This window comes from Pan paniscus, chromosome 11 (assembly GCF_029289425.2).
Source record: "Pan paniscus chromosome 11, NHGRI_mPanPan1-v2.0_pri, whole genome shotgun sequence".
NCBI classification, from domain to species: Eukaryota; Metazoa; Chordata; class Mammalia; order Primates; family Hominidae; genus Pan; species Pan paniscus.
Window position 1 is genome coordinate 69,096,244 of NC_073260.2, and position 14,782 is coordinate 69,111,025.

Genomic DNA, 14,782 nt, shown 5'->3' on the forward strand with positions numbered 1-14,782 from the left:
TTGCCTACCAGGTGCCTTGAAAAGAAGACAAGAGAAAGAATGGCTTGCTGAAAAACAGAAAGAGCTGGGACAGAAAGAGAATCCAGAACAGGGTGAAGATTCTATAGAAAGCCTCACTTGTCTGAATTACATTAGCTTTCAAATCCCAGTTATTTTAAGGCCCTCTCTTTGTATCTTTGCTTCATTCCATGTCCCTATTGTCTTCCCCATTTTCATTTCAGCATAGACAGTCTCTTTCTTTTTCTTTCTCCTCCTCCTTTCCCTCCTCCTCTTTTTCTTCTGTTATTTTAAAAAATAATAGCATGGAAAATTGTTCAAGTTAATCTGGCCACATAGAAAAATGAAGTATAAAAGCCTTGTATTCTAGAGTAAAGTGTGTTTTTTCCAAACTTGTACCTGGAAAATTAAGGCTGAAATTTAACTAAGTTCCAGGCTTATAATGTATTTTTATTACTTTTATTTTAGTGCTATTTTATTTGTACTTCATCTGACTATATCCACGATTTAATTTTCTTTGTCTTGTTAATTGCCTGACTCAATATTCACTAACAAATGAATAATTGCCATTTGCTTATTTATCTTATCGTGTATTATTGACTGAAATGAAATGAGTGAGAGTTTTAGAATCCTCTGCAAATAAGGTAGTGGTAGGGGGTAGAATTGGAGAGGAGGGAAGGGTCTTATAATCCCTGCCAGAGTGTCCCATAATGCTGCTGCTAGTTAACCATGGAAACAGGCTTCTTTGACTTGGGTTCAAAAGGATATGGTGGCCTTTCTAACCTAAATATCTTGTCTGAAAGATCTCAACACATGTCATACATATGTGTGCTGACCTTATATTTATACTTGAAGGCTTGGTTTTATATAGTTTTATAAACAAACAGTTCTGGTTCTGAGTCTCATGTCATTCTGCCAGCTCTAAGAACCACATTTCCTAGGCCCCAGCTTCAACCTCAGGATCTGCTGGTTTTTGCTCATATAACTCCATAGAACTTCCATGGACTACCGAGTTGATTGGGAGACAATAGAATTTGCCTTATTGAATAAAATATACAGTTGCTGGTAGATGAGTAGAAGGAAGGAAGGAATGAAGCAAGGAAGCAAGGAAACAAGGAAAGGAGGGAGGACAGAAGAAATAAAGGGAGGAAGAGAGGAATGAAGTAACACTTATTGTCTACCATGTTCCAGGCACTGGCTTAGTTATCTTACATGTATTAGCTCACTTAATCCTCACAACTGCCCCAGAATATCAACCTATTGGAATTACATACTGAGGAATCTGTGTCCCAGAGAGTTTAAGTATGAGTAATAACACACCATGTAAGTGTTCAAAGTGAACTTGGGTCTGATTCCAAGTGCCATATTTGTAGCTACTTTGCAAAACACGACTCAAAACTTATATACTCCAACCTTTGTAGGCCTTGATCTCACTTTAAGACTAGAGTTAGATGGACAGACACAGTGGATCACACCTGTATTCCCAGTACTTTGGAAGGCTGAGGTGGGCAGTTCATTTGAGCTCAGGAGTTCCAGGCCAGCCTGGTCAACATGGTGAAACACCATCTCTACTAAACATACAAAAGATTAGTTGGGCCTGGTGGCAGTGAGCCTAGATTGCACCACTGCATTCCAACCTGGGTGACAGAGTGAGACTCTATCTCAAAAAAAAGAAAAAAAAAAAAAAAGACTAGGGTTAGACAGTGTGATGGTTAATTTTCTGTGTTAACTTAACTAGGTTATTTGCCCTGTAGTTTAGTCAAATACTTCTCTAGATGTTGTTGTGGAGGTCTTTTGTAAATGTGATTAACATTTACAATCAGTTAACTTTTAGTAAAGATTATTCCAAATAATGTAAGTGGGCCTCATTGAATCAGTTTATAGCCTTAAGTGCAAAAAACTAAGGTTTTCTGGAAAAAAAGGAATTCAGTCTCAAGATTGTAACATAGAAATCCTTCCTGAGTTACTTGCTGGCCTCCACAATCATGTGAGCCAATTCCTTAAAATCAGTCTCTCTCTCTCTCTCTGTGTGTGTGTGTGTGTGTGCGTGTGTGTGTATTCTATTGGTTCTGTTTCTCTGGAGATCTTTGACTGATACAGACACAATGATCTTTCCAAGCTCTCTGGCTCTCAGATTCTACTATTTGATTTGATTTGATCCTGTCTCAATGATCTTTTCCCATTGAAATAGCAATTTATTTATGACCAAGTATCCTTTCAGATTAAAGACCTTGGTAGACATTTAATTCAAACTTAGTTGAAAATTAAATGTTAATTATACTTAATTATAAATTAATTATTTTAACTTCCTGCTCATCTTGTGTATCACCAACAGTAGAGAAATTGTGGGGTCTTAATTCTCAGGAAACGGATTAAGTGTTTTTTAGAGTTGTATTCTTTTAGTAGAGAGATACCCTATTTCTCCAGAAACTTAACTTTTGCCTTATGTTGCCTCTGAAGTTATTTATTAACTTTTTTGAGACAGAGTCTTGCTCTGTCACTCAGGCTGGAGTGCAGTGGCATGATCTCGGCTCACTGCAATCTCTACCTCCCAGGCTCAAGTGATCCTCCTGCCTCAGCCTCTGAAAGTGCTGGGATTACAGGCGTGAGCTGCTGCGCCTGGCCTGGTCTAACATTTATTTCTAAGTTAGGCCATGAAGCTAAGTTCTGCTTCAGAGAACTTGGAATTATGAGATATTTTATTTTCTTCTTTTTGATTATCTTCAGTTTCTACAGTGAACATATAAAACTTTTGTAAGGAGAAATAAAGTTTTAAAGATTGAGAAGCCTAGGCCTCAAATTGATATACAGTCCATTAAGTTATTCCATTATAAAACAGTGGCAAAGGTAAATGTCCTCACATAATATAGACTGAAGAATAAGAAAAATCGTATTTGTGTTTTATATGATTGAAGTGATAGAACCAATCAATTTTGTGCATTAGAAAGAAACAAATATATCAACAGCTAATGTTTAATTGTGTATTGCTTAGTTTTTGATGCTGGCCATAACAAAAATTTGTGTGATATTAATCTTTAAAAGTCAATTTATTTGTGAAGTGTTCATTTACATAGATCTTCATATTTTTTTGTAGTGAAACCTTACTATGTTGACTGGATTCATTAGTGGTAGAGATATTTATATTTCTATCCACAGCCTAAATTTCTTTGTACTTTCCATGGCTATTTCCCTGTAGCTAAGAGTCTCATGCTCTGTTAATACCTGTATTTGTTACAAATGCTTCTCCCTCCTAAAACTTTATCAAATAAATAGGAGTAGTAAATACTTCTTAAATACATAAGAATATATCCCACTAGTTACATATTTGTTTAGCTACATTTGCCAATTATTCTTATGTTTGTGACACAATCATTGGAGGAAAAAATATCCAATAGAAATAAAATTTGGCCAGGTGCGGTGGCTCACACCTGTCATCCCAATCCTTTGGGAGCCTTGAGATGGGAAAATGGCTTGAGGCCAAGAGTTCAAACTGCAGTGAGCTGTGATTGCACCACTGCACTCCAGGTTGGGTGACACATCAAGACTCTGTCTCTGAAAAAAAAATTTTGAAAAAATAAAAGACATAAAATATTTTAAATTTAGTGAAGTAAATGAACGAGGGAATCCACCTAAGATACCCATCCCCCATTGGTCCCCAGGGCAGATAAGGTAGGTTTTACTGTAGGGTAATTCTTCTTTTCCTCCCACCATTCTGCACATGTGCTTAACTACCTTATTAGAGGAAGGCAAGTCTTCAGTCAAGTGCATGTAATTGGTAAAGACTTTTATACATGATGTATGCTGGAAATAATGAAACAAAATATCACAACAATTTACTTTTATATCTATTTTCATTCCATCCAATGTGACATTCACATAAATAAGCTTACTAACTCAAATATCATTTTAAGAGTAAATGGAACACTCAAAATGAGCATCCTTATAGGCATACTAGGGAAGAAAGGTCTTTGCTGTGCTAATGCCAGGTGGCTAATAGCTATCTTTAATGGTGGACGCAAGGTTAGTTTGCACTGACTAATTTGGCCAGGAAACATAAACCATTATGCATTTTTATGGATGATCTGGATGAAGGAATTGAGACTATGCTTCCAAATTATCTTGTAATATTAAATTAGGCAGAGTTACTATGTTCCAGAAGGCAGTCCTAAAACTGAAAATGACCTTGAAAAATAAAACTATCAGAAATGAAAGGTCCTAAAGAAAAAGGATGAAATCCTATATGAATGAGTAGAACCAAGGAATAGCCTACCAGAAGATTGGAAAAAATCAGCTAAGGACTGGCTATACAGTTGACTAAGAAGTAGCATTATCATTTTACCGAAAAAAGGTGCGGGAGATAATGGTGCCTAGAGTAAGGATAGAGCATACAAGGGGCAATGGGGGTGGAGGTGGAGTGGATACCGGGAGACTCCATTGTTTAAAGATACATTAATGCATTTTACTGATGTAAGTGGTAAAACCATGAGGGAAGGTGGGTTGGGGGAACCACTCACTAGGAGGACCCTCCTTTAACATCCTAACCTGCCTTGCCATGATCTGAGAAAGAAAAAAGAGAAGGAAGAGAACAAGAAGAAAAGAAAGAAGAATGCTTTGTTAACCAATCTTCTGAAAGCCAGTTTTCCCCTATGGTGATTCTTTTGTTGCAACTCCAGTGCTTCCTGTTTTGGCAGGGCCTGTTTTGCCCTTAGCATTCCTTTCTCTGGTGCTCTTTCTTTTCCTCCTTCTACCAGCATGTTTATGGGACTCCCCCAACCCTTCACTGAAAATGCACCCTCAAGGGTGGCTAGAGGTTAATTGACATTGTTGTGTTTTGTCAGGTGCTACTCTGGGTTAGGCTTTTTTGGAGCTTAGCAATTGATTACCACTACATTCTTCAGCCTCCCTCCCTCTTCAGAGCCTATGACATTGCAACACTCTCTCCTAACCTCTCCTTGTCTGTCCTTCATGGCTTCTTTATGGACCCAATCATGGGCTTCCCCAACATTTGTGCCCCAGATCCCTGCACCTCTCATTTTACACAATCTCAGAGAATTCATCAATTGCCATGGCTGTATACCAATCAACATTGGGCGGGGGGTAATTTTAATTGTTGTATAATTTCAAACTTACAGGAAAGTTTCAAAAATGGCACAAGGAGCTTCCATATATTCTTTGCAGAGTTGATAGCTGTTTACCATATGAAGGTAGGCTGAAGACATTATGCCCTTTTGCTCCTAAATAGTTCAATGTGTATCTCCTAAAAATAAGGATGAGTGTCTGTGGTACAGTTTTCAATTTCAGGAAAATTGATACAGTGCAATTATATAATCCACAGTCCATGTTAAATATCATCCATGGTCCCAATAATGTTCTTTATAGCAATTTTTTCCCTGCCAGCGATCACTGCTGTGCATAGGGCACTGACTTCTCTCCAGGCCATCTGTCCCACAGCACTACCTTCCAAATAAACATTTTTTACTGATGTCATCTTAAATTAAAAATGTCTAAAATATGACTCATCATTTCCCCCCTAAAACAAATCATCCCCACCCCCATGTCTTTCTAATTCTTTTCAGTGTTATTATAACTCTCCTGGCCTTCCAGGCTTGAAGCTATGAATCATCTTTGGTTCTTTGTCCTCAGTTAGCTGTGTAAGTCCTTTATGTTCTTCCTGTGAAATGACTCTTTCATTCTGCATAAGCCTTTGTGCACTAATGCCCACTCATTCCACACATCAGACAAATTCTTCTGGTTACACTCATCTACCTGAAGGGCTCAGAAAAAGCTTGCAATGCTTGTCCTTCCTTAAGTAAACTCTGTCACAGCTCTGTGTGTGTAGCACCAAATAGTGACCTAGCCAACAGTAACATATAGTAATTCACAAATCTGTTTCAATACACACTTTCTTCCCATTCCCACTAAATACATGTTGAAGAGAGATTTACCTATTATGTTAGGATGTGGAAAACATAACTGTCTGCAACTCACATATGCAGAGGAAATTTATCTAACTGATATTTGACCTTCTTCTGGAGCCCACCACCAGTGGGAAAACATAAGTTCTTCAATCCATTTAAAGCTTAGTCTGATGCCATAATTTAAATAGTTCTGCTTTCTATAGAAAGTGTTTAATCCCTCCTGAAGAAAACGCTCACTTTCTCAGAGATCCTCTCCCATCCTGTGTGTGCAGAGAAGAGCTAACATAGCAGAACTGAGACTACTATCCTTTCAAAGCCTGCTCACAATGTTGGTCCTTGGTTGGCATCTAGAAACTTGGGTTTCAGGATAAGAATTCCCTGATTAGAATGACCCACTGTGGCTAAAATGTTTGTGCAAACAATGTTTTATGCTGAACACCTGTTTCCTTCTGGGAGTCTGAAACTTTGGGACATGCTAGGCAGAGGCTGCCTACATGACCCAGCTCGCAGTAAAAACTCTGGGCACTGAGTCTGCAATTAGCTTTCCCAGCAGACAGCATGGCACAACTCACTGTTGGGGGATTTACACTCATCTTGTGTGACTCCACTGGGAGAGGACTCTTGGAAATTTGCACCTGGTTTCCTGTGAATGTCAGCCCATAGCCTTTGCTGATTTTGCTTTGTATCATTTTTATGTAATAAATCAAAACCATGAGTACAACTATACAGGTGGTCCCTGACTTGTGATGGTTCAACTTACAATTTTTTGACTTTATGATGCATTTATTGGTATTAAATGCATTTCACCTTATGAGTTTATTTTTTACTTAGATGGGTTTATTGAGATGTAACTGCATTGCAAATTGAGGAGCATCTGTATATAGGTGTGTGTGCATATACACACACAGCTGTGAGTCCTCCTAGATCATCAAACCTGAGGTGGTATTGGGGACCCCAGTACACCATACTCTTTTCTCCCCTGAAAAAAGTATGTTTTTCTCTCCTCATGACTATTGTTTTACACTAGTATGAGCAGAGTGGGTTGTTTGCAGCAACAAGAATGCAGCTTTCCCTACAATGGCATCCAGATACATGGAGAGAAGGATGTGACTTAGCATCCTGATGCCAGAAGGGAGGAGGAGGGTTTTACGTGTGGTATTTTCTGCCTGTTCTGTTCTCTGAGGTGATATCCCTAGTCTACCTCATTGCTCTTTTCTTTGCTGGCATTAGTGGCCAAACTTTATAGACATTGTAACTGGCAATCTTTTTCTCTTTATCCTTCGGCTTGGTTGGAGCCCAGAAGGCCTGTCTGGGATGACTCAGCTTCATTTCCATTCCCATAGACACTGTACACCCCACAGACAACTTCTGTGTCTCTTATGCAGCCCCAGCTCCAATGGTCGGCTCTGCAGCCCCTGTTAGTATCCTCCTCTGCAGACTTGCAGCTACCTTAGGATCTCATCCATGCCACAGGAAAACAAAAGTGGCTCAAGATTGATGAGTCTTAGTGGTTCCCGCTGTCTGACCATGCTAGTGAAAGGAAAGGGCCATCTGAGAGTTGATCTATTTCAAGAGTTTCCAACAGAAATGGGGGCCAGGAAGCTGCTATGTATTTTTTTTTATGCTTTAAGTATAAGGGTACATGTGCACAACGTGCAAGTTTGTTACATATGTATACATGTGCCATGTTGGTGTGCTGCGCCTATTAACTCGTCATTTACATTAGGTATATCTCCTAATGCTATCCCTCCCGCCTCCCTCCACTCCACAACAGGCCCCTGGTGTGTGATGTTCCCCTTCCTGTGTCCAAGTGTTCTTATTGTTCAATTCCCACCTATGAGTGAGAACATGTGGTGTTTGGTTTTGTTTTGTTTGGTTTTTGTTTTTTTTTTTTTTGAGATGGAGTCTTGCTCTGTCGCCCAGGCTGGAGTGCAGTGGCGCGATCTTGGCTCACTGCAAGCTCCGCCCCCTGGGATCACGCCATTCTCCTGCCTCAGCCTCCCGAGTAGCTGGGAATACAGGTGCCCGCCACTACGCCCGGCTAATTTTTTGTATATTTAGTAGACACGGGGTTTCACTGTGTTAGCTAGGATGGTCTCGATCTCCTGACCTCGTGATCCACCTGCCTCGGCCTCCCAAAGTGCTGGGATTACAGGTGTGAGCCACCGCGCCCGGCCGGTGTTTGGTTTTTTGTCCTTGCGATAATTTGCTCAGAATGATGGTTTCCAGCTTCATCTATGTCCCTACAAAGGACATGAACTCATCCTTTTTTATGGCTGCATAGTGTTCCATGGTGTATATGTGCCACATTTTCTTAATCCAGTCTATCATTGATGGACATTTGGGTTGGTTCCAAGTCTTTGCTATTGTGAATAGTGCTGCAGTAAACATACGTGTGCATGTGTCTTTATAGCAGCATGATTTATAATCCTTTGGGTATTTGCCCAGTAATGAGGTGGCTGGGTCAAATGGTATTTCCAGTTCTAGATCCCTGAGGAATCGCCACACTGACTTCCACAATGGTTGAACTAGTTTACACTCCCACCAACAGTGTAAAAGTGTTCCTATTTCTCCACATCCTCTCCAGCACCTGTTGTTTCCTGACTTTTTAATGATCACCATTCTAACTGGTGTGAGATGGTATCTCACTGTGGTTTTGATTCGCATTTCTCTGATGGCCAGTGATGACGAGCATTTTTTCATGTGTTTTATGGCTGCATAAATGTCTTCTTTTGAGAAGTGTCTGTTCATATCCTACAGAATGGGAAAAAAATTTTGCAATCTACTCATCTGACAAAGGGCTAATATCCAGAATCTACAAAGAGATCCTATGTATTTTTTGCCATCATTCTCATTCGTCTAGTGTACCATTCACTATTTAGGTCAAAGGGACTTTGCCTGATTAAAGCCCAGGGATGGGAAAATTGGGACATAATGTTGGCCCTTTCTGCTTTCCCTTCCCCTTTGTTTTTTTAATTCTCACAATTCCCTTGACAGGTTCTTCCCTATCTTCCTCCTCTTCATTTCAACTCTTCTCTAAGCCTTCATAGCAAAGGATATTTTCTCTACCCATTTGGAGAACTCTATAATCTCCCAGGTTTGATCATTGACATTCTAAAGTCCTCAAAACTGTGAGTTGGATTACAAGGATATTGTCTTGCTCAAAAATCCTATTTTGTATGTTAGAAGCTGGTATGACTTTTCTCTTTGGTTGGTGTTTTTCTGAAACAAAGTACAAATCGGTGGTTATATACATGGAAAGAGGAAAACACATGAATAATTTTCCAGTTATTACCCGCTTTATTGACTTGAGTGGTATACCAAGCAACTTTCTTGTCCAGGATTCCCACAATACCAATTTTGCCTTGGTTCTGAGCTGCAGTCAATAGTAAGGTTTTTTAAGGTTGTTCTTGGTATATCTGTTTTTTTTTTCCTATTCTATTTCATGCTTTTTGTGTTAAACTTTGAAAAGCATACTCTCTCTGCTTTCTTATAATAATTATACCCTCTAGGTTTCTAGTAAGTTGTTCTAATTTTTGAATACCTGCCTTGTTCTCCTATTTCATGTTTGCATGTTTCTGATTCCTAGTTGTATGCTTTGTCACAAATTTCCTGTTTTCCTTCACTCCTACTTTTCATATATGCCCTGCTCCCTTGGTTTTCACCCATTTATTTGCTCTGATTCCAAGTACCTCAGTGTTCCAATATTGTAGATTATTCAGGTGTATGTTAGGATGCTTTTAATAAGATGTACAAAATCCAGCTCAAACTGGGTCAGACTATAAAAGCAATTTACTGGCTTCCATGTTCTAAAAAGTCAGACTTCAGGAAAGGATTGATATAGTAATGCTATTGTGTTTCTTACTGATTGTCAGATGTGACTTTTATGGTGTTGGTGTCATGCTAGATTGGTTATAGGAGAGCTACAAACTGCACCCTGGGATAGATGCTTCTTCATTTATGTCCAATCGTGGAAAAAGAACTTCTTTCACATGAACCATTGAACAGAAGTCCTGGGCTTTAATCTGTTTGGACCAATTTAAGTCACATGCCTAACACTGAACCTATTACTATCATTGAGAATGAGATGCCACTATTCTGATTATCTTCAGCCAATTAGATTCTGCTCCTAGACCTGGGACTGAGATCAGTCCTACTCAAACCACATCCCTGCTACACCCTGGAAAATGGGAGAAGCGGACTCATGGGTGAGCTGGAGCCAGCTCTTAACAGTTGCCATGAGCTAACTATGCTCACCTCTTCTTCAGTGTTCACTGACCTCACTCTGGTAACTTCAAGTTAGCTTTAGTGGGAGTATTTATGCCACAGAAATTGGCAAATATTACAATTTTAATTTTTTAGAGCTGGTTTACCAACACAGCACTGAGAATGAGAGGAACCCCATGTAACCAACATGGATTAACAGGCAACAGTCTCTTAACTAGTTTTTCTAATGTCAGAATTGCTTTTTCCAATGCATTTTTTTTTGAGACAGGGTCTTGCTCTGTTGCCCAGGCTGGAGGGCAGTGTCATGATCATGGCTCACTGCAATCTCAGCTACCTAGGCTTAAGTGATCCTCACACCTCAGCATCCCGAGTAGCTGGGACTACAAGAACGTGTCATCATGCCCAGCTAATTTTATATTTTATAGAGACATGGTCTCACTGTGTTACCCAGGCTGGTCTCAAACCCCTGGCCTCAAGTGATCCTCACACCTTGGCCTTCCAAAGTGTTGGGATTACAGGAGTGAGCCACTGTGCCTGGCCCATTCTTTTTTTAATAACAGCTTCACTGAGATATAATTTCACATACTATAACACTCACCCTTTTAAAGTGTACAATTCAGTGATTTTTTAGTATATTTATGGGATTGTACAATCACCACCACAATCAATTTCAGGACATTTTTGTCACCCCAGGAAACTCAGTACCTATTAACAGTCACTCCCCATTCCTTCCCATCATCCCATTCCTGTCAATCACCAGTATACTTTTCTGTCTCTGTGAATCTGCCTATTCTGCATACTTAATACAAGAAGTTGTACAATATGTGGTTTCGCTTCTTAGCATAATGTTTTCAGGGTCTTTCAATTCTGTAGCATGTATCAGTATTTTATTCCTTTTGTTGACAAATAATATTTTATTGTATGTCTAGACCGTGTTTGTTTATTCATGTAATTGATGACATGTGAATGATTGAGATCCAATTCTAATCACTGTTTCAGAATCCAGTTTTTTCCTCCTCTAGTCTTTAATGCTTCTGCTACCAGAATCACTTTCCTAGAACAGCACATTTCATCTTGTCACTCACCTCATAAAAATCCTTCTCTCTGCCTATGAAATGCTGAAGGAGCCCATAGACGCTGTATTTGAAGCTCTCTTCAGTTTGACTGCAGCAGGGATGGGAATGAGAAGATCTCACCTCCCTTTGAGGGAACATTTTGGCCAGTGATGCTCAAATCTCATTTAAAGGACCTCTATTTGACCTACCCACCAAGCAACCAACCATAACACCTGAAGAAATAGCCCGAATGACAAAAGCAAAAGCCCAAACTACACAGAACAGTGACACAGATATTATGTAGCTCTGCAATTTTATAGTTGATATTTATTTTCATCTCTTAATTGATAAAGGTTTTGTTAGGGTTCTGGAGGGATAATGAGTTTTATAGTCAGATAGATCTAATCTGTAGTCCTGGCTTAGTCACTTATTACTGACTTTCTTTAAATTCTCTCTTGAGATTTTAAGCAAATCATCATTTCTACGTGTAAAGTGGGTGTAATAATTCATACCTCAGAGCCCAGTTATGGATTAAAAAATATAAACACTCAATACTTGTGCCTAACCCATAATAGGCACTCAATAAATACATGGACACTATTAAGGTTGAATATATGATGAAAATTTTCAATTATTTTTGACAAAACCCATCTAAGATTGTAACTATTTTGGTGTTCTTTCCTTGTTTTATAGCTTTGGTGATTTAATTTCAACATTGTCCTAGTGCTTTAAAATTAGAGCCAATTTAAAGCAGAAATTAGATAATCAGTTAAAAGTCTTTATGTTCCATGTCTGCCATTACCCTTGGTGTAATCGGAAAGAATCAATATATCCTTTGGGAAATAGTCAATGATAATATCTTGTTTTATTACAATGAAGCTTTTCTGAAGTGGCCTAAGGATAAACATCTTAAACACTACACTGGGTTATGTTGAGGTAAATTCTTACAGCAATGTGTCAGAGCTTGGCATTTACCAGTGTCATGGGAAGTATGACTTGGTAACAATTATTAAAGATATAACCCAAGATATTATTCTTTGCAATGGTTATAACATATTTTTAAAAGGTGTTGAATTGTAATTAAATTATAATTGTTTTGGTCTTATATATATGATCATAAAATTTAAATTGTTCTTTATGCTGTGTATTTGTGGTTTAGAAAAATTTTACATGTGTAGTAACTTTTTAGTTTTATAAACAACCATGAATTATATTCTTTTTTTGGGCTTTGAAGTAATTATGAATGCAATAGCCATTTTTCAAATTGAAACATTTGCTATTTGAGAGAACAAATTAATCAATTGTTAAAAATTAACCTTCAATCATAAGAATAATATATGAAAAATACACTTTTGAAGATTACTTCTTTTTACATATTTCAGTTATTAAATATTATTTCTCTTTTTTCCCCCATAGGTTTATCCCTGTCAAGATGATTATTCCATAGTCCACAGAAAATGCCGTTCTCAGTTCACGGATCTAAATGGTTCTAAAAGATTTGGCATCAACACTTGGCATGATGAGAGTGGGATTTATGCTAATTCAGATGTAAAACGGAAACTCTATCCCTTGACTAGTGGGCCTATCATGCCAATTTAAAAATAATGTATAGAATCAGCATCTCTGACTAATGAAAAATGGATGTAGCAGTTGATGATTTTCTATCTTAATAAATATAATGGAAGTGTTACTATAGTAGATTCCTTTAAGCAGAAAGTCTCATTTTCTGGACCAGTGTTTATATCCTTATTTTCATAAGCTACTCTGGTATTTTCCGAAGTTTATTGTGTGTCTTGCTGAGAGCATGCTACACAATTCTAGATGGTATTTAGTGAAACATTATTTTATGGATTATGTATTTGTTTTAATAATTATTAGAAAAACACATAAAACTAGCACAGTCAAGCTTATGATTGCTTAGGGTGTGGCTAATTATAAAAAAGTAGGCCAACTTAAATTCCACAGAAGACAAATTTTAAGTGAATAAATATATAGGTTGACATAAAACTTAAATGGCCGAAGTTTAGGCAACACTGGCCCTATAATAATGCTGAGTATGTATGTGATTTTTTTTTGAGGGGGAAATTGGTATCTATAAATTTCTATTTATCTGTGGTAGCTAGTTTCATTGTGGATTATTTATTTTGCATGACATTTTTCCTTATTCAAGTTAAGACCTTTTGAATATATGGATAGCAGAGGTGCAGATAGAATCTTTGTGAAACTCTAGGGGTTTGATGGGAAATCTAGTCATCTAGTGTTAGATTTGGAAGAAATCTTAGCCATTGTTTTGACTTACCCTCACATTTTACAGATGAGCAAACAGAGGTCCATGGAGATTTAAGTAGTCTGCTGTATTGGTCAGCTGGGTCTACTGTAACAAAATACCATAGAATGGGTGGCTTAAACAACAAAGAAGTCTGCAAGCCAGGAAGAGAGCCATCACCAGAAATAAACCCTGCCAGAACCTTGATCTTGGACTTTTCAGCCTCCAAAACCATGCAAAAATAAATTTCTGTAAAATAAGGTGAGTCAAAACAATTGCTAAGATTGTTACCTTCTTGCCCTGTTCTTGCATGGCAGGAGGGGGATGGGGGTGGCGGACCTCTTTCGCTTCCTCTTCATGTAAGGCTACAGTTTTATTTGATTAGACCCCCACTCTTATGTCCTCATTTAACCTGAATTACCTCCTAAAGTCCCTATCTTCAGATAGCCACATTGTGTGTAAGGGCTTTGACATATAAATCTGGGGAGAACAGAATTCAGTTCATAGCTGTTGCCCAGGGTTATAGGAGTAGCAGATTCTGATGGATCTTTGAGGTGCATTTGAAAACTTTTATTTCTTCTGAGGATGTATTTAATTATTTGGCCAACTTGGGCTTCATTTACTTATTTTTCTTTAAAAAATAAAATTCACGAACTAGCATTTCATGATAAATGCTAATTGAACACTGCCTCTAATGCTGGATTCGCAAGATATAAAAAAGACTATAAGCTTTTTGATGACAGAAATGATAATTAATATAGAAAATGTGATATACCAGGTAAGCATGTGCCAGAAGAATCTTACTATAATTTCCTGCTGCTTTAAAATGTATGTCCATATGCACACAAATACGTATATTATATATGCTAATTATGTATATTACATATACATTAAGTATAATATAGTCTATATAAATGTTAATTCATTATGTAGTACTTATTCTAGTAGATATCTACCTAGGATTACCTTTCCTTCCACATACTATACATCCAAGTTTAACCATTCCTAACACTAATATATCTGGGGTGAAGAGCTATTTGAAGTATGCAAATCTGGATGTCAAGCCACTCATCATTTAATAATTTCTTTTTGTGGAGAAAAAGTTTTAATGGCCACATCATTACCTTTGAACACTGCCTGGTGCCTAGAACATAAAATAAGATTCACTTACTTTAGCAGAAATGTTATACTGTCATGATGACTAACATGACATTTTGTATAAATGACTAGGTCTGCTATTAGGGATCACCTTAGAAATCAGTTTGGGTTTGGGTTAGAAGGAGAATGAAATAAGAGAGATTGTATTTAAACTAGCCTAG

At 37.9% G+C, this 14,782-nt stretch overlaps 1 protein-coding gene across 4 annotated transcripts in view; it reads left to right on the forward strand.

Annotated features, from left to right (window-relative positions):
- CFAP95 (cilia and flagella associated protein 95) overlaps positions 1-12,895 on the forward strand; it is an 85,270-nt gene extending 72,375 nt beyond the window's left edge. For 3 of the 4 annotated variants that reach the window (XM_003806362.4, XM_014346152.4, XM_014346153.3), the window contains one exon: positions 12,614-12,895. In XM_003806362.4, coding sequence (XP_003806410.3) covers positions 12,614-12,796 — 183 coding nt within the window. In that variant the 3' untranslated portion in view covers positions 12,797-12,895. Of the gene's footprint in view, positions 1-8,912; positions 9,047-12,613 lie in introns of all 4 variants that reach the window. The other variant, XM_055091884.2, reaches the window with a different exon arrangement.
- Positions 12,896-14,782: the final 1,887 nt, after the last annotated feature.